At 42.5% G+C, this 20,935-nt stretch overlaps 1 protein-coding gene across 1 annotated transcript in view; it reads right to left on the reverse strand.

The window, feature by feature from the left end:
• YLPM1 (YLP motif containing 1) overlaps window positions 1-20,935 on the reverse strand; it is a 75,667-nt gene that overhangs the window by 35,765 nt on the left and 18,967 nt on the right. The window contains exon 4 of the mRNA XM_055130513.1: window positions 17,476-18,470. Coding sequence (XP_054986488.1) covers window positions 17,476-18,470 — 995 coding nt within the window. The remainder of the gene's footprint in view (window positions 1-17,475; window positions 18,471-20,935) is intronic.

Genomic DNA, 20,935 nt, shown 5'->3' on the forward strand with positions numbered 1-20,935 from the left:
AGATAAGGGAATAAAAGTGAGTGATGTGAAGAAGGCAGAACTGTGGCTTTCTAACACACGGGATTAAATAATGGAAAGCGAAGAACTCAGGGTGATTTCAAGGCTTCTGGTATGGCTGGCAGTGTGGATGGTGAAATAGAAGGGTTTCATGGGAAATGGAAAGGTTTTCTTTCACTTATTCAGAAAGTCAATGAAAAGTAACAAATTACATTCCAGCAAATGGAACATCCCAACAAATTACATTCCTGTATATAGATATTCTCCAACTATACATCCAGGTGACCTTAGACTAAGCTGCACTAGATGTCTTAGTTTCAAAGGGAGAAATGCTTTCATCAGGGGTCACAATATGGACCATATGAAATAACTCAGTTTTGAGAATGCCATTTGCCACTGTGGGTTCTGAATCAACAAGAGAGAGGGACTACTGTGCTGGCCAGGCATGACTGGTTTTGAGGGGTTCCACAATACACAGTGATGGAAGGGAAGAGTGGGAAGTCTGGGTGCCCTCCAGCACTGCTCAATTATTTCCATGTCTGTGATTTAAAATGAAAACAATAACAATACAATCCAGGCAGGACAGGCAGCCCAGATCTTTCAAGAATAAAGGTTTGGGTCATCTACCAGGCCAGCAACAAGGACCAAGGAAGGTACTTGTTGAGAGCAAAGAGAACAGGTAAGTGGAAGAAGCTAGTTTAAAATATTGAGTGCTCTCGTGCTCTCTCTCTCTCTCTCTCTCTCTCTCTCTCTCTCTCTCACACACACACACACACACACACACACACACACATATACACACACACAGAACTAAGGACTGTGATTACAAAATATTTCTTCCTTATGTTTGATATTTATGTGTATGCATAGATATAAAGACATCTAAACTCACTGTTAAAACAGAAAGATGATGATACCAGCAGACAATACGTTTTAATTCTGGGAGACAAGAGAATAAACAGGATAAAGTTGTGCAAGTTTAGCATGATAATTTAAATGTGGCAGGCTTGCCCACAGAATCCAGATCAGGAATAAGACTAGAGGCTGAAAAACATGCCAATTAAAAATCTATCTTCAGGGGCTGGAGAGATAGTACAGTGGATAGACACTTGCGCCTGGCTGTGTGTAGCCCAAGCCCACAAAATAAATAGAATACATTCTATCTCTAGGAGCTGAAGAGATAGGGCAGGAGTTAAGGAGTTTGCCCTGCGTGCAGTCAACCCTGCTTCAAATCCAGGTAGATTCCCAGCACTGCATGGTCTCCTGAGCACTGCCAGGTGTGGTTCAAAAATTTTTAAAAAACACTTTTTGGTTTTTGGGCCACACCTGCTGTGTTCAGGGCTTACTCCAGGTTCTGTACTCAGGAGTCACTCCTAGCAGTGTCAGGGGACCAAATGGATGCTGGGAGATCAAACCTGGGTTGGCCACGTGCAAGGCAAGTGTCTTACTCGCTGTACTATCTCTCTGGCCCTAAAAATGTACTTTAAAAAAAATTTCAATTTATCCTTACAACCATCACCTAGCCTGTTCCTAGGAGTGGTTGGCCATTTCTCACCTCTCCTATTTGAGGGCCTCACAGCATCAGTGGACAGAACTTTGCCCTCCTGCCTGAAATAAAGTCTGACAGTTGATAACCACGCCCCCTTCCCACGTACACAGCTACCTATCAGCTCCCCATCAGCTCCCCAGTGTCTCTTAAATATAAATGTACAAGAATCACTAAATATTTGAGGTATGCCTTTGAAAATGAGGAAAACAAAGACAAGTAGGACAGGACTCTGGAGGAAATCAAGATAATTAAAAAAAAAAAAAGAATAGACCTTTAAAAACAAAAAAAGGTGGGAGAGCCACATGGAGTTAACTTAAAGGGCTTTGTATGTGGAAACTTGGGGTTCAATTCCCAACACTGTGGGGACACCAAGCACTGCCAGGGCAGGAACAACTCTTAAGCACTGGGGTTAGAATAACCCCTAAACATTGCTGGATATGCCCCCTACTCGCCTAAAAAATTTCAAACCCAATTTAGTGTCCACAAATTTTTAGACTGTACCTATAAATCAAGAATAATTTCTCCTGGGGCTGGATTGATAACACAGCGGGTAGGGCGTTTGCCTTGCACGCGGCCAACCCGGGTTCAATTCCCAGCATCCCATATGGCCCCCCAATCACCGCCAGGGGTGATTCCTGAGTGCAGAGCCAGGAGTCAGCCCTCAGCATCGCCGGGTGTGACCCGAAAAAAAAAAAAAAAAGGAAGAAAGAATAATTTTCTCCTAGATACAAGAATTAGAACTAGAGGAGCAGTAGAAAATATTTTAACATCTCAAAACAACAACAACAACAACAACAACAACAAAAGAATTAGAAGTCAAAGTATCTCATAATATACCAGGGCATGGGGGAGGGGAGAGAGAAAAAGAGAAGACAATTATAATCAATCTAGTGGGTCTAAAATACTTCTAATGAGGAGTCCAGAAAGAGAAAAAAAAACCCACTAAAAAATGGGGCTGGAGAGATAGTAGAGTGATTAAGGTGTGTGTCTTGCACAAAGTCACCCCGGATTTGATCCCCAGCACATCTGGTTCCCTGAGCACTGCCAGGAGTGATCCGAGTGCAGAGTCAGAAGAAAGCCCTGAGCACTTGCTGGTGTGGCTACAGAACAAAAGAAGAAATAGCACAAAGAAACTTCCGAGTGTTAAAGAGACTCTAATCTCCAGAGGAAAGGAGCCAACTCACAAAGCACGTACCCAGATGCAACCGAGGTAGGGCTAACAGATGGTTCAAAAGGCTGGAGCGCATGCAAAGCACGCAGGAGGCCCCAGCTCCATCCCTGGCACCAGGCGCCTGTCCCCAGTACAGCCAGGAGAGGCCCCCAAAATAAACAACACAAAACAAAACAAAAACAAAACACATGAAACTTTAAAATACCCAAAATTAATTTTTTTCTAGCAGTAAGATGTTATTTACAAAGGAAATGAACAAGAATAGCAGGACAGCTACTATAGGAAACAGCTACAATAGGTAACAGGAAAACAAGTAACCACCATAAAACCTTCGACTTAAAATTCTTTATGTCCAAATAATCAACTGTGAGGTTAAAGACTTTTCTGACATTCAGTAATAAAGATACTTTAACCCTCAACTTCTGAGCAAATTAGTTGAAAACATACACAAGGAAAAGGCGGCTCTCAACCGTCAACAGAAGTCTTAAGATTCAATCTACAGGAGTGACGGTACAGCAGGTAGGGTGCTTGCCTTGCATGAGGCTAAATACCCAGGGTTTGATCCCCAGAACGCTCTAGAGTCCCCAAGCCTGCCAGAGCCACAGTGCAGAGCCACAAATAAGCCCTGAGCACTGCCGGATGTCCCCCCCCCCCCGCAAAAAAAAAAATCAACTAGCAATAGTTCTAACCCAGGAGTTAGTTCTAACACAGAGAAGGCTGGAGTCAAGGTTGGCAGATCTTGAGAGCTAATAACCAGCTAATTAATTCGCTCAGATAAGAGCAACGGAGGGAAGAAATGAATCTGTGGTAAGGTATTTCCTTGAAAGACAAAGAGCATTTTGGGGACTGAGATAGATGATTATTTTTAGATTTGTGTAAGAAGGGTAATTGAAAATTTTAGGGAAAAAAATTCATAGGGCTGGAGGAATAGTACAGCAAATAAGGAGCTTGCCTTGCATACAGCTGACTCATATTTGCTCCCCAGCACCACAGATGGTCCCCAGAGCACAACCAGCAGTGACCCCCAAGGACAGTGCCAGGTGTAAGGCCTGAATACTGACAAGTGTGGTCCAAAAACCAAATACACACACACACACATATGGGTATATGTGTATATACGATGCTACTGTGTAATCCTAGTATATTGCTGACCTCTACAATGAACACTGTTCAATGATTTATCTAAAAGTATGGCCCAGGTTCGACTCAGCACGGAATGGAACCCAAGCACTCCCAAGAGTGATACAATGCATCAGGAGCAGTCCTTGAGCACTACTGGATGTGCACCCAAAATAAAGAAATGATCTAAAGGCAGGTGATGTGGTTCAAGTGGTACGACACAAGTACACTGCCCCGCCCCCAGGCCTGCAGCCAGATGGCGCCCCCAAGCACAATTAAGAGGCCCCCACAACAATAAAATCAATCAGCAAAAATAAATAAAACACAGCGATTAAACATAAAGGACGGATGGAATTACACAGTACTGTAAGAACTAAACACTTATCAGAATGGGTGTATGTAATGTCTAATATGAATTGTCAAGAAAATAACACCTGGTGGAGGTAAGGTATTTGCCTTACAAGCAGCTAACCTGGGTTCAAGCCCAGCATCCCATATAGTCCCCTAAGACTTCCAGGAGAGACTCCTGAGTGCAGAGATGGGAGTAAGCCCTGAGCAACACTGGGTGTGGCTCAGAATCAAAATAAACATGCAAAAAATGTAATACCCTTTTTAATGACATAAGAGTAACTGCTACAAGAAGGCAGCTCGAGAATAAACATGGGCCTGGGTAATATGTCTAGGGTGGCTTGGGGCAGTGTGTAATGGTTTTCTAGACTAATCATTTTCACTTTAATAAAAATGTATCAGGGCACAGAGAGGGTAGTTCTAACCCAGAGAACTTCTGAGGCTGCAAGAAAACAGATGATGGCAATATAAAGGAAAGGTAAGGGTAGGAAGTGAGGAGTTTTGCTAAGCTTGATAGCCTTTCGTTCTTTTAGGCTGAAAGCTAAATAAATACACTGTAAAAAAAAAAGGTTCCGAGACAGAGAGCAGTGCGGCACTGGCAGAGTCAGAGGACAAGAGAGCCGTGAAGGGATGGATACACACAGTAACGCTATGGATGGGCACCACTCACCTAGGGGGCAGGGACCAAAGGGCTGTTTCAGGGGTGTGGTTGCTTTTCTTTCTCGAGGGGCTGGGGATGGAACCCGGAGCCTCACATTCTCCAGGCTTCTGGCCTACTGCTGAGCTGTATCACCAGCGCTGGTTCTTTCTCTTATAGTTGCACTTACCCATTCAGAATAAGAAGTTCAGCCATTACAGATATGTAAAATCATTTGATTGGCATCAATTCACCAATTACAAGTTCATGTAAATGATAAGTGGAAGTCTATCCTCCACAGTACAAGAGTAAGAAACCTTTTCCACATGTTATCTAGTATCATAATCTAATTCTGAATCTAAAGGAACTGCCTATTTATACCTAACCATAACTGAGACTTTCGGCACAACACCTGATCACCTATTAATCACCAGGTACTGTGACAGTGCTGGACACAGACTTATGGCTAACTTGAAGGTGCCCTCAGTCCACAGAACAAGACAAGCAACTCATCAGGACAAGCTCTGATAAACAGGGCGTGCTGGTACGGCTCACAAAATATCCCCAATTTCTGATTCACTAAAGGATCTCAATTCGTAGTTATTTAAGTGTCACCCCGAGGGCAGGAAGTGAGATATTAGCAAAGGAAAAATGGACAGGACAGGGATTTCAGACAAAGAGAAGAGAGAGCATGTATAAAAATCTGAGGAAAGATTAAAGGAAGCAGGAGGCATTAAAAGGTGTGTGGGTAAGGAGGAAAAGAACAAAGGTAAAAGGTTGTACAAGGCAGTGAACTCATAACTGCATAGCTTCATGTAATATGCAGTTTTCATATTACAGGTGCTCTGCTTTCAGAATAAACTGCTTGATCAACAGTCAAGGGTCATATTTTACTTTTATTTGCAGGGACAATTTGTTAAAACTACTGAATATACTTTCAGCATTATAAATAAAAGGTAATTACTTATCAATACTGAACTTTCAAATTTTCAAATACCAAGATGTTACAAAATGCTAGGAAAGAGAGCATTTATGCTTTTGGAGTAAACCTAGCAAGAGACTACATATCAAAACATAAACAAAATAAGTCGTTTTTACATAAATACAGTAAAATTACCCTTTTTTCCCCCTTTTTTTGGGTCAGACCTGGCGCTGCACAGGGGATACTCCTGGTTCATGCACTCAGGAATTATTCCTGGTGGTGTTCGGGAATCAAACCCAGGTCGGCTGCGTGGAAGGCAAACGCCTTACCCGCTGTGCTATCGCTCCAGCCCCTAAAATTACCCTTTTTAACATATAAAACATGTAACTGAAATTAAGTACAGAGTATTTTCACTAATTATGATCACATAAAAATGCATGCAGACACTGCACAATGACTAGATGAAAATAAAACAAATACTTGATATTTAAATACTTAGAAAATTTTCATTTGTACAGTTAAGTATTAAGGAACATTTAAAAACTAAAAACCCTGAAACAAGCATTAGAACTAGATCTAAAAATGTCAATATATATAATGTTATAAACTATTACTCCAATAAAAATAATTTCTAATTTTTATATAAAAACTAAATTGGGCATAAATACTATAGAGATATGCATAAGTTAAAAATACCCTTAAGTAAGCAATCTGATATCACAATATTTACACAAAGTATATTAAACCAGCAGATCATGGGAACTGTAAGTATTAAGTATGATAACCAAACTACTGCCCTTTTAGTTTCCATATAAAATAACAGATATTTTTATTGTGCATAATCAAGATCCTAAAATCAAAACTCCCAAACTGAAGAAATCACTATAATAATGAATAGCCATGACAAATGAAAGCATAAACAAAAAAACTAGATTGCTCATAGTTTCTTGAGTCTAAGCCTAGTAAAATAGCTACACATGGAATAGGCTCGCATTTCCAAACCAAAACAAAACAGGTGTTACTGATCAAAAACCTTGACATTAAGAAGTCCATTTTCCCTTCAAATGGTCGATTCTATGCAATGCACATCAAACTTCCAGCAGATTTTAAATTTTAAGTGGGAACAGAAAACCTATGAATAATCAAGATTTTATTAACTGTAGATCCCAGCTTCTTAAACCGTGGCTAGGGACCCATGGTGGAGTCATGAAAACCTGACCAATAATAAAAGGCTTCTAAACATGCAATAACCAAAACCCAATTTTAAATTAAAAAAAAAAAAAAAAAGAGGGTTGAAGCAATAGTACAGTAGGCAGGGCTCGTGCCTTCCACGGGTTTGATCCCCAGCATCTCATATGGTCTCCCGAGCACCACCAGGATTCCTGAGTGCAGAGCCCAGAGTATGTAAGCCCTGAGCATCACTGGGTCTTCCAGCCCCCCCCCCCCACAACACATACCCTCACCCCAAAAAAATTAAAAGATGAGTGAATCCAGAGTGTTTCTGGCAGTGCTCACTTGTGCTGTCTTTCTCAGGTTAAAAAAGGGGTTCTGAGTGTAAGTTCTGCTGAGGGGTTGGAGAGACAGTACAGCAGGCACAGGACTTGCCATGCAAGCAGTCAATCTCTAACACTGCTTATGTTCCCTTGGGCAATGCCAGGAGTGGTCCCTGAGCACAGAGCCAAGAGTAAACCCTGAGCACCACCAGGTGTGGGTCCCCTCCTCCATTGCTACCCCCTCAAAATAATAATAATAATAATAATAATAATAATAATAAAGATAAATACCCAACTCTGGTGTGAATTGGGGCAGAAAACTATGGCCCCTGGATCAAATTCAGCTAGATAAAAATTTTAAGGTTTAAAAAGAAAATGAAAATATTCCACAGCAGAAAGAAATATCAGATTTGCCAAGAGAAAAATTATTCAATAGATAAAACATGGCCTGCGAAGTCTTCCCACACAATAATGTGCCAACCTTTCTAACGCAGAATTGGATATGAGTAGCTATCAAAACTGATAATAAAGTTACAGTAAGTTACAGTAATTAAAGCAGTATGACACTGCTTCAAGGACAGACAAACCAAAAGAATAGAGCCCAGAAAAAACCCCACACATACTGACATCAGACTGATGATGACTGAGACACACACAGAGTTTGGAAAGGATGACCAAACTATCACATCACACAGTAACGAACAATTCTATCTGGACTACTGATTTCAAAATAAGACGTCAAAACAATAGAAGATAAAATAGGATAATCCATTTGATGGTGAAGTAGACACTAGCCATAAAAGATCAATAAATAGATTACTAAGTTTAAATAATGAATTTGTATTACTCAAAGACAATGAATGAATTGTCTTTTTTTTTTTTTTTTTTTTTGGTTTTGGATGCCACACCAGGCAGTGCTCAGGGATTACTCCTGTCCTCCACTCAGGGATTAACTCCTAGTGGTGCTTGGAAGACCATACGGGAAACCAGAGATTGAACCCAGCAAGTGCCTTACCCACTGTGCTCTCTCTCTGGCCCCATTTCTTTTTTATTTTAAGTAGAAAAGTTTTCTTTAGGAAATTTGGAGGAGAAAAAGAGATATAACAGAAATATCACACACATGTCTGTGCCAATGACTCCTGAAAGCAGTCATTCCCACCCCCTTCCCCCCCAGTCCTGGAGATCAATCCCTGTTATAGCTTTTGAGATTTAAAAAAAATTCTTCTTGATTTGGTTTTCTGGGCCACACCCAGAGGTGCTCAGAGAGTACTGATTTTCGTACTCAGGGATCACTCCTGGTGAGGCTGGGGAGACTATAAGTTGTGCCAGGGCTCACCCAGGGTCGGTCATGTGTAAGGCAAGAGCCCTACCTGCAGTACCATCTCTCCACCCCTTTTGAGGGCTTGGGGGCCACACCCAGTTTGTGCTCAGGGCTTACTCCTGGCTCGGTGTTAGGGGCCCTGGTAATTCTCATGTGGTACCAGGGATAGAGCCAAGGTCAGCTGCATGCAAGGCTAGCATCTTAAGCCCTGGACTCTGTATCTTTGGCCTCTTAAAAGTTTTATTGATTAGGATTTTGCGATGTACAGGCATTCCCAAGGAAAAAGTACACTTACTTTTTTAAGAATCTAATTCTTTCCCCCTGGTGTGGGGGCCACATCTGGCGATGCTCAGGGACTACGCCTGACTCAGTGCTCAAGGATGCAAGCCAGGCATCCCACAGCCTTCTCCCTGACTTGAAAATTCACTTTTTAAAAAAGGAGAACAGAGGTCGGTGAGTCTGGGGATGTGGATCAAGTGCATGCTTGAGACCTTAAGCTCAATGCCAGCACCACACAGACCTCTGAACACCACCAGGAGTGAGTCTGGGTCCCTGAGCACGTGGAGATCCCCATGATGATGAAATGATAAAACAAACAAACAAAACCAAGAAGGAGCAAAGAAAGGAGGAGGTTAACACATTCACTCACAGAAACAGAGAGATCCTGTAGGCCCAGATCTGGAGCACTTTTGAGGTAGCTAATGGTCCTTCAGTCTACAATAAAAAACGGTTCCCCAAACAAAAACTACACTGAAAATAATGGAAAAGAAACGAAACAAACAAACAAAAAAATCCAACTGTGGAGGGCCAGGGACATAGCTCAGAGATACAGCCCTTGCTGTGCATGTATCAGGCCTTGGGTTTGATTCCAGACCCGGCAAAAAACAAGCTAACAAAAAACACGCCACTAAGACTATAAACTTCAAAGATGCACACTTGTGGAGGAAGAATCTGCGGCAGAACAAGTACCAGATCGGTCACTATGTACTCAATGAGAAGACACTGGGGATCTGAAGAAACTAACCAGAGTCAACTGAGGCATTTCTTAATTTTCTAAGAGCTGGTTTAAAAAAAAAAAAAAAGACCTTTATGTGACAGTAAATCTGATGACAGGAAATAAAGCAAGAAAACAGACAACTACCTAAGAGGCTGTCAGAGGTCTTGATCCTGAACAAGTAACTGGAGTCAGAAGCAGCACAAGAATCACCATTTCTCATGACACGCAAAGACAGAAAGTCATGGTGCTAGCAGAAGCAAACATGAAGTGTTCTCAAGTTATCAATCTCCTTATGGAAAGATTAATGTGCCATTCATTGTATTTTCTTTCTGGGTAACACCCGGCAATGTACAGGGGTTACTCCTGGTGGTGGCTCAGGGGACCATATGGGATGGTGGGAATCGAACCCGGGTTGGCTGCATATAAAGTAAATGCTCTACCTGCTGTGCTATTGCTCTAACCCCTAATGTGTCATTTCTGTCCAAAAGATGATGTGCAATAATTGCACCTACTACCTTATAGATATTATATACAATATATAGTTTTTAAAATTTGTGTGAAGAATTAAAATTAAAACTTTCAGTTTGATACCTCATTCTGGAGTATTTGGGGAGACGTTGGGGGTGGGGCATGATGTTTTGTTTTCCCATCTATGGAACTGGTTACTTTGAACAAATACGTGCAGTGGCCTTCTTTTTTAATACTGCACCAAACTAAAAATGGTGTTTTATAACCATGAATTAACCCCATCTCATTTTGAGCAATCTAAGAAATAAATCACTTTTGAGTAAACTGAAAGTTCTCAAGTTAAATAGGTAATGCTGTAACTGATCAGACAATTTACATAGAGCCGACTGCAGGCTGGGGGTGGGAGAGAAGCTAGGCACACTGGTGCAGGGCAGGTCACGCCGCCGGTGCTGGAACACTAACTGCTGGAAACAACTGTATAATGAGCAACTCTGCAAATCAAAATGTTTTTAATAAAAATTAACAAAGGACCAAACCAAAGTCCACATCCATACCTATAGTTTAATTATTATCTACAATCTCCCCAACCAAATGATAATCCTGGATGTTTAGTTAATCGAACAGATTTAGGTTAACTGAACATATGAAGGTTCCTTCCAGTCCTTCGGCCAGTCCCTTACCAAAAGCTGAAATCCTGTATCATACTAAAAGATCATGCATAATCAAGGGATTTCTAAGTCACAAAAACTTAGAAGGATGGTTAATATAGGGCAGGTTGAAATGAACGGGTGGACTAACTTTCATAATCCAAACTCTTCACCTGAATATTTTTTCTTTACTCCAACTCATTCCTCATATGAAGGCTTAATGTTTATAGTACTTGAATTACTAGTTAACAGAAGCCAAGAAAAACAGTATCTGTTATAACCAGAATATTATCCAATTGTTTAGTGTTTATTTTTATTATTATATAAACACTGGTGAAAGGTAATCAGTAAATACTTTTATGTGAAATATCCTTAAATGAAAAAAAAAATAGAGTAAAACACTATATTACAACTGACATATAGACCCATTAGTAATTTTCCTCATAACCTAAGAGCGATTTTTTCCCCCTGTGCCTTGAAATATTTTTGAAAAGCTCCTAAACTGGAATTCATTATTACTTATCACTTACTAATCATGCCCAAATATTTTGGAGGGGACACCACACCCAAAATGTTCTGGGATACTGCTGGCACAATGCTCAGAAGAAAATTTTTTTTTTTTTTTGCTTCTTGGGTCACACCCGGCGATGCACAGGGGTTACTCCTAGTTCTACACTCAGGAATTACTCCTGGTGGTACTCAGGGGACCATATGGGATGCTGGGATTCGAACCCGGGTCGGCCGCGTGCAAGGCAAATGCCCTACCCGCTGTGCTATCGCTCCAGCCCAACTCAGAAGAAAATTTAAGGCTAGAGACTGAACCCCAGGCTCCTGAGTGCCAAGCAAGCACTCCAGTTCTTTGAGCTACCTTTCCAGTCTCCCAGCATTCTAGCTAAGAATAGAAGAAGATGCAGTTGTCTTGCATTAATTATGTGAAACCCCGAGCTTAGTCTCTGGAATAACAACCACCACCACCAAAACCAGGACCAGAATGCAGTTCAGTGACAATACATGCTTCACATTTTTATAAGGCCTTTGATTTGACCCTAGGAATGCTCCCCACTCCCAAATAGGAAAGTAAGAGACAAAAGACTGATGAAGGATGACAAAGGTGAAATTAACTGCCAACCCCTACCCCTCAAATTGCTCAAAATATTGAGGCCTAGTTTTAGACTCTGTTGAGCACAACTGTATTTCTTAGTTTTCCCGTTTACTAAAAATAATGGACAAAAAAAAAAAAAACCCACAGGAGAAAACAGTTACATCAAAGTTATTAGGTGAAACAAAAGGGAAAGAGACAGCAACACTCTAGGTTCTAAAAAAGACATTAAATTGATCATACAAGTAAAAGCTCCAATTATGAGTCCTTAGACAACAATAACCTAGATAAATACCCTCAAACTCAAGATTGAAGCAATCTCTTTCTAAAGGACATAATTAAATATAGTATTGTCATCTCTTTAAATAGGAAGGACTTTATCACAATATTCTGTAGACATGGATCAGTCTGCCTTGCTAAAAAGGATATAGGATTGAGAGAGCGGTACAGTGGGCAGGGAGTTTGCCTTACACACGCCGACCTAGGTTCAGTCTCTGGCAGCCCATACGGTCCTTCGAGCACCACCAGGAGTGATTCCTGAGCAAAGTCAGGAGTAACTCCCAAGCTTTCCAAGTGTGGCCCAAAACTCATTAGAATAAATAAATAAATGAAACTATACCACAATCACATACCACTATAAATATCCACCAAGATTACTGTCACTGTCATCCCGTTGCTCATCGATTTGCTCGAGCAGACACCAGTAATGTCTCCATTATGAGACTTGTTATTACTGTTTTTGGCATATCGAATATGCCACAGGTAGCTTGCCAGGCTCTCCGAGAGGGGCAGAGAAATCGAACCCAGGTCGGCTGTGTGCAAGGCAAACTCTCTACCTGCTGGACTATTGCTCCAGCCAACATTACTAAAATTTTAAAATTTAGCAATACCAATTTTTTATGACAATGCAAAAAAAACCCCAAAAAACAAAAAAAACCAAAAAAAAACAACAACAAACCTAAAAACACAGAACACAGAAATACTAGGTCTAAGAGTAACTGAAGGGGTCAGAGTGATAACAGAGTGAGTAGGGCATTTGTCTTGCACAAGGCTGGCCCGGGTTCAATTCCCAGCACCCCACGAATGCTCACTTGAACTCTGCCAGGTCTGTCTCCTTCCCTCACTAAAAAGGTGAGTAAATGGAAAGAGTAACTTTATAAAACCTACACGACCAAAGAACAGGCACACACATAATAAGCAATTCTAATTTAGTACATCCTAACTTAAAATACACAAACACATGTGCGTGTGCACGCGCACACACACACACACACACACACACACACGGATGCATTATAGTTTATCACATTCACCATAAAAGTTACGTGGGCCGGGGAGTGAGTTCAAGGGGCTGGAACAGATGCCTAGCATATACTGGGCCCCAGATTCTATTCCCAACACTGCAAGACTTCTCATCACCAGGCGTGACTCTGGTGGTTCCCAGCAATGCTGAGGAAGACCCATCCCCTGAAAACACAGCCTATAACAAGTAACAAAAACTAACATGGCATTATTAGATGGATAAACAGACTGTAACATATGCATCACAACAGACTATTGTACAGGAATGACAATAAACAAGTTACAACACAACACAGGAGAATCTCACAATATCATGTAAAAAAATTGTTAGACACACAAAATATGGTCCCATTTAAATGAAGTTCAAACAGGCATTACTGGTCCATGTTATAAAAAGTCGGCACTGAGGTTACATTTTAATTTTTTTAATTTTTATTTTTTTTGCTTTTTGGGTCACACCCGGCAATGCACAGGGGTCATTCCTGGCTCATGCACTCAGGAATTACCCCTGGTGGTGCTCAGGGGACCATATGGGATGCTGGGATTCGAACCCGGGTCGGCTGTGTGCAAGGCAAACGCCCTACCCACTGTGCTATCACTCCAGCCCCTGAGGTTACATTTTAAGAGAAAATAAAAAGAGCATGAGGGGGACTTCTCAGACACTACTAATTTTTATTGGGTCAGGTCACAGCCTGCAGTGCTCAGGGCCATGCGGTGCCGGGGACTGAACCCAGGGCTCCTGCATACAAAGCACATGCTCCATCCCTTTGAGTCATCTCCCAAGCCCCTAACTTCTATTTATTTCTATTAGTGGTGATAACAAGGACGTCTTCTGTATGAAAAATCTCCAAGCTATACTACAACTGTGCACTGCAGTATAGAGCAGTGTGAGACTGTATTGCGGGGAGGGTCCCCAAAAGGTGCGTAAGGGACTCGCTGATTCTTGGAAAACTGGACTGGTGATTCAAGGCAAGGAGCTGAGGAGGGTGAGATGCTCCCTAAGACCCTGTGCTGCTAACTAACTTGGGTCAGGCGCACATGCTCTATACCACGATACTATGCCCCCGACTTTGTACCCTTTTTAAAAATGTGTTTTATTAATGGGGTGGGGAGGGAATCCAACTTCCACTAACATAAGACCTTTTAGGGGCAGGGAGCCTTTGAACAAAGGATTCACACCGACACATCAACAGTTTCAAACCACTACCCCATGATCACTAATGGGTACTCTCCACACATGATGCAGATCTGTCACCTAATTGTTTTTTTTAACCTCCAGATTTTAGAAAGCAGACTAAATCTGGACTTTGTAAATACTAAAAGTAGTTTGCAGTACTGAAGTTTCTTTACTTTTTCTTTTCAGCTTTTGGGCCACACCCAGCAGTGCTCAGGACTTACTCCTGGCTCTTGCTCAGGGCCTGACCACAGTTCAATCCCCAACATCCAATATGGTTCCCCTAATCTGCCAGGAGTGATCCCTGAGTGCACAGCCAGGAATAACCCGTGAGCACTCCCAAATGGGGCCAAAAAAACCCAAACAAACAAATGAACATGACCCAAAGCTAGCTAGATGAAATGTAAAGATAAAGTCTTCAGAAGAAAAACAAACAACTACTTGTGTAGTTGTTCAGGGTGAAAGGGACTTAGGTTAGTAGCACTGTCCTCCCGTTGTTCATCGATTTGCTTGAGTGGGCACCAGTAACGTCTCCATTGTGAGACTTGTTACTGTTTGGGGCATATCGAATACACCACGGGGAGCTTGCCAGGCTCTGCCGTGCAGGCAGGATACTCTCGGTAGCTTGCCGGGCTCTCCGAGAGGGACGGAGGAATCGAACCCGGATCGGCCGCATGAAAGGCAAACGCTCTACCCGCTGTGCTATGGCTGGGATTTAGGTTACTTAGCAATTAATAGCTAATGTAAAAAAAACAACACGGGAAGCCAAACTGACATTAAGCTCAACATGAGTCAGTGCTGTGAGAGTGCAGACAAAAGAGCAATCTGTTCAGGTATATGAGAACATAATGCACTGCATGCAGGAAACAGGTCTATGGCATGGGAGGTATTCATTCTGACGGAGACTAACAGACCACGGCAGGAGGCGGCGAGAGCGAGGTTAGCGCGAACAGGCAAGAGCTAGGGTTTAAGAGAGAAGAAGGAACTGAACAGCAAAGACAGAAAATGAGCAGGATACTTCATTCCGTGCCGCACCACTGAGGCAGCGCTACCCTGAACAGGGGTGAGGGACAGGATCAACTCAGGCTGGAGCTATGAATCTTCCCTGAGCTGGAGCGCTCAGGTGGGCTGAGCACATGTTCTGAATGTGGGAGGCCCAAGTTCAATCCTCGGCACCCAATCCTTAGCACCCTGGCATCCTGAGCCCTGCCAGGAGTGAGCCCCCGTAGCACTGAGCCAGAAACTGTCCCAACACCTAGTGGATAAGTCCCTCTTACCCCCTACCAACCCTGCTAAAAAAAACAAACAAAAAACATCAATACCCATGGGTGGCAGTGTTCTCACCACAGTGCTCTTAAGAGCCCAGTTATTTACCACAGGAAGTACAACGGACTTAAAAATGAATCAGAGGACTATGGATTCTAACCCCATCTCAATCACTTGATAGTCATATGGGGCAAGTTATTTACATATAATCTCTCCAAATCTCAGCTTTCTCTATCTATTCCCTCATGAGATCACCAAGAGAAACAAGCAAGGTGACGTGTACAAGACCCAGGAAGACCACAGTATAAACTGAAATACAAGTGTGAGTGGCTATGCCAAGAATATTGCTCCAGGTAACGAGAAGACCCTCTGAGCACTGAAACAACTAACCGCACTTTTGAGGCAAGAACAAACTGGAAATAAGTCCTAAATTTACAAAGTCAAGGTTTGGTGGCCAAACAAAAGAAAATATTAATATGATAGGGAAAATGAAGTAGGAAATTTATGTTTCATGAAGTGTCAAGAAAGCACTTTACCAATAGCAAATTAAGACATCAGATCTAACATGCAGTGATCAACTAAAGAAGTAACTGGAATTCAAACCAAGAAAATACAAATCAAATAAATCAAGACTACAAATATAACTGAAATCACCAGCATTACGATAACACTGAATCATGGCATTATTTTCAGTGCTTAATGAGTCTTTGTTCTAAGGATCCTACGGTTTCAGTGTCCACTGCATAAAGACTCGAGTTCTACTTTCCCAGCTATATGGTGCTGTGAAAGTTTCTCAAGCCTCCATTACAGTTATAAGTCTTAATGTAGAATATGAACCTGCCCAGTTTACAGGATGTTGAGAGATGCCGTAATAATGCAGCCTTTGGCATGCCTTTTGGTACCCAGAATTCATATTAACTGCCTGTGCTAATTCATGTTAACTTTGTGTTGGACTGACTTCGGATTTTGTGACATACTATTTTCTTTTTTGGTGAGGCGGGCTCTCCAACAGTGCTCAGGGGGTCCAAAGGCCACCAGGGCCATGCCCAGCAGTGATCCCTTGCCAGGAACTGAACCCAGGGTCTCAGCAAGCCAGGCATGTGCTCCAGTCCTTTAGCCATTTCCCTGACCTCCACACTGAGTTTAAAAGTATAAACTTAGGAGAGAAGAAAATATTAAAATCAGGGTTCAATTTAAAGTGATACAGACTCACACACGATGAAAAACTAACCTATCTATTGATAAATGGGGAAAAGTGGAAATATGAAAAAATGGATTATGCCTACAGTCAAGATAACTCAGAGGGCTGAAGCACAAACCTTGCATGTCCAAAGACTCCCACTGGTCCCCCAAGCTCACCAGGAGTCATGGTGAGCAGAAGTGATCCCTAAGCACAGTTAGGTGCGGCAAAACAAATAAATAACCAAACAACCCGAAAAACAAAACAAAAATAAAAAAACAGTAAATTTAATTTTTTTGTTTCACTGGAAACCAGCTTATTCATCTTCTTTTATATAGCTAGCATATTAAGTAACAAAGAGAAGTCACCAATTCAGTTATTTGCCAAAGAGAAGTTAAGTGAACGTAATAAAGATGACTTTCAAAGCTGAAAAGTCAGTTAAGAAACTGATATGCATTCACTGTGGTAGTCACAATCTCTGTAGACTGGATAAAAGCAGTGACATCAAAGAAATGGGGGACATGTGATCATTTTTCACATGTCTAGAAAGCAAACAATAACATTCATTGTGAACCAGTGGACATATATAAAGGTACAGAGAAAATAAATAATATTCCTAAATGAAGGGTTTTTTTTTTAAATATCATAAAAGAAGGCCTACTTCGCCTACATAAAAACAACAGAAAGCCAAACCAAAACCACGCCCCCACCAACCCCATCATCCCCACCCACTACTTTGTGAAAAAAAAAGAAAAAGGGAAAGAAAAAAAAAAATTTAGACCTACCTTGGGCCTCTGGGACCTTCCATGTAACTGCTCCTAGGAGGGTCAGGAAGCAGTCCACCTGACCTCACTGGCATGTCCTTGATCACAGACATCGACTGTGATGGAGCAACTGAAGACTCCCCGAGTCCTTGCTCCGATGAGAAGGAACTGTACGGCAGAGCAGACTTGTTCAGAGGAGCCTTGGAATTCATTTGTTCTGACGGGCCAAGAGCTGACTGCAACGGAGGGTGGTAAGCGGAGGGTGGAGCTGAACCAAAAGACACCGGAGTGGGAAGCAGTGCTGGTCTGGGTTTCTCTGGGATCTGTGAGCTCTGAGAGCCGGAGGCTGGTGGAACTGGGGCTGTGGGTATCTGAGGCGGCATCCCCTGGGGAACCCCCGGCGGGGGCATCCCTGGAGGAGGTGTGGCTGAAGACAGCGGTGGGAGGGGCAGCACGGGCGGAGGCGCCGTGGACGAGAGAGAGGGTGGAGGAAGAACAGGGGGTGGCCCCGCGGAAGAGAGGGAAGGCGGGGGGAGGACGGGCGGCGGCCCTGCGGAAGAGAGAGATGGAGGCAGCACAGGTGGGGGCACTGAGGTTGGCAGAGAAGGTGGCATCACAGGTGGGGGCATGCCAGGCGGTGGCAATGAAGTCGGTAAGGCAGGAGGCATCACTGGTGGTGGCAATGACGGTGGCAATACCGGAGGAGGCATTGTCGGCAGAGGGGGAGGCATCTGGGAGTAGGGAACGAAAGGAGGTGGCATGGACATGTTCCCCATGTACTGGTTCTTCATGTTCTGAAAGGAACTGACTCTCTCCTGGAGGTAAGTCTGAGTGGCTTTCATATGTCCCTGCCATGTTTTCCACTGCTTCTCATACTCCTGAAGTTGATCTTTATGCGGGTAGGAATGGAGCTGCTCCTCCCACAGCTGGAACTCTCGCTCCCATTCCTGGTAGAGATGCTGAAACTGTTGCTGCTGCATTTCATAGTGCCGCAGTTGCACGTCTACAGACATGGTCTATAAATAAAGGAAGAGAATTATTTCTGGAGACTTGTACGAGAATTAATCGTAAGTAAAATATTCATAAATCAGAGGCATCTGAAGTCTTAGGAAATCAAAGCACAAAAGGCTTCAGGAGTCTAACTATATAAGCTTGTGAAATAATCTCAATAATAATTATCTTTATTCCATTGACTTAATTTAGAAGTTAGCAAAGAGTTGGGAAGATCAACTAAACACCGGAGCAGAGACCAATCTCAGCAATAAATTAAAAAATTTAGGGCTGGAGTGATAGCACAGCGGGTAGGATGTTTGCCTTGCACGCGGCCGACCCGGGTTGGATTCCCAGCATCCCATTCTCAGCATCCCATCCTGAGCACCACCAGGAGTAATTCCTGAGTGAAGAGCCAGGAGTAACCCTGTGTATCACCAAGTGCGACCCAAAAAGAAAAAAAAATTTTTTTAAATATAAAATCTCAGGGCTAGGACTAATGGAGGGAGAAGTTACTGAGACTACTCGAGAAATTCAACGATCAACAGGATGATGAGGATGATGATGATGATGATGATGATGATGATGATAGCTATACACCATTTTGTTTGAGGGTCACACCTGGCAGTGCTCAAGGCTTACTCCTGGCTCTGTTCTCAGGAATCACTCCTAGCAGTGCTTGGGGGACAACATATGATGTCAAGGATTGCACCTGGGTTAGCCTTGTGCAAGGCAAGCGACTGACCCACTACTTAAAAAACCTGGGCTGCTCTATGGTCACATTCTAAATTTCAGAGTTCCTGAAGCGTGTGGTCACATTCACGGTTGTGCGACCTCTCATTCTCTAGCCTTCTGATATACCAAAAGTAGCACACATTTGTTTGGGTTTAACATACACGCTTGTAATCTCTTATACAAGGGCTAAAATGGCTCCAGGATAAAATACAACAATCTCCACACACTTTCCTCTTATGGTGGTGGGAAGGTGCACGGTGGTGGTATTGGTGTTTGAATATTAAATGTAGTGAGTTATTATGAAAAACTATATAAAAGTAAAAAAAAAAAAAAAAGGAAAAAAAAGAAAAAAACCTGGGCTGTACTATCTCTCCTGTCCAGATTCTTTACATAGTTTGTAGTAGGATTGGAGCAATCCCTGAGTACAAAGATGAAGTAAGCCCTGAGCACCATCAGTTGTGGATGCCCCAAAAATAAATAAATAAAGTATCTAGGACCAGAGAGACAGTCTTTTGTTATAGAATATAGATCCAAGTTCGCATGTCAGAGATACAGAACAGGGGCTGGAGGTGTGGCTTGACGGCAGAGTGCCTGCCTTGCAGGCATGAGGCTGCTAGTCTGTCCCTGGTACCCCCCTACAGGCAATTCCCGGTGCCACAACCAAGTGGACAATCTCCAGCACACTGTAATTTAGCGTACGCAACTTCCAGCCATCATCACAACAAAGGGAAAGGAAGGGGAAAGAAAAGGACACAGATAAACAAGTGTCATTGTCACTTCAGCTCTGAGGTATACTTGCTTAGGTTTTTTGTTTGTTTGTTTGTTTTTTAAATTAAATGCTTTGGTCGTTCTGGTGGAGTTTTACTTCTCTGTGAACGGAGGCTAATTACAGGTGATCTTGAAGCTATACTGTAAGAAAGAATCCCTGGCTCTAGAGTGGGTTTCTGGTTTTCTGGCTGGGGTGGTGTAGCTTTGTAGGTAGAAAGTATGCGTAGTTGGGAGGACCCATTCGGGTTGGAAGATGCGAAGTGAAAGTAGACTATAGACCGAACATGAAGGCCACTCAGTACCTCTATTGCAGGCTACAACACCCAAAAGGAGAGAGAACAAAAGGGAATGCCCTGCCACAGAGGCAGGGTGGGGTAGTGGGGGATGGGGTGGTGGTGGTGAGAGGGATACTGGGATCATTGGTGGAGGAGAATGGGCACTGTGGAGGGATGGGTCAACGATCACTGTATGAGTGAAATGCAAACACAAAAGTTCATAAGTTTGTAACTGTACATCAGTGATTCTCTAATAAAAATTTTTTTAAAATTAAAAAAATAAATATATATATAAAAAGAAAGTATGCGTAAACATCAGACAAGAAAGAAAGTTACAGGGGCTGAGCACAAAGCTTTACATGTAGCAGGTGTCCTGGGTTCAATTCCCAAGACCACACAATCCCCCAAGGACCACCAGAAGTGATCCCTGAGCACAAAATTGGTAGCAGTCCCTAAGCACTATGGCCCTCCAAAATAAAAAACATAAAGAAAACGAAAGCATAAATGCTACTGTAAACTCTGTCACCATGCTATAGTAATTTTGTTAATATTCAATAATCAATATTAGGGCTGAAGATAGTATAGCAGGAAGATGTTTGCTTTGCACGCGGCCAATCCGGGTTCTATCCCCGGCATTCCCCAAGCACCATCAGGAGTAATTCCTGGGTCCAGAGCCAGGAGTAATGCGCCCAAAGAAAGCAGAAAAACCCATA

Source organism: Sorex araneus, chromosome 3 (genome assembly GCF_027595985.1).
Source record: "Sorex araneus isolate mSorAra2 chromosome 3, mSorAra2.pri, whole genome shotgun sequence".
In the NCBI taxonomy this organism is placed as follows: domain Eukaryota; kingdom Metazoa; phylum Chordata; class Mammalia; order Eulipotyphla; family Soricidae; genus Sorex; species Sorex araneus.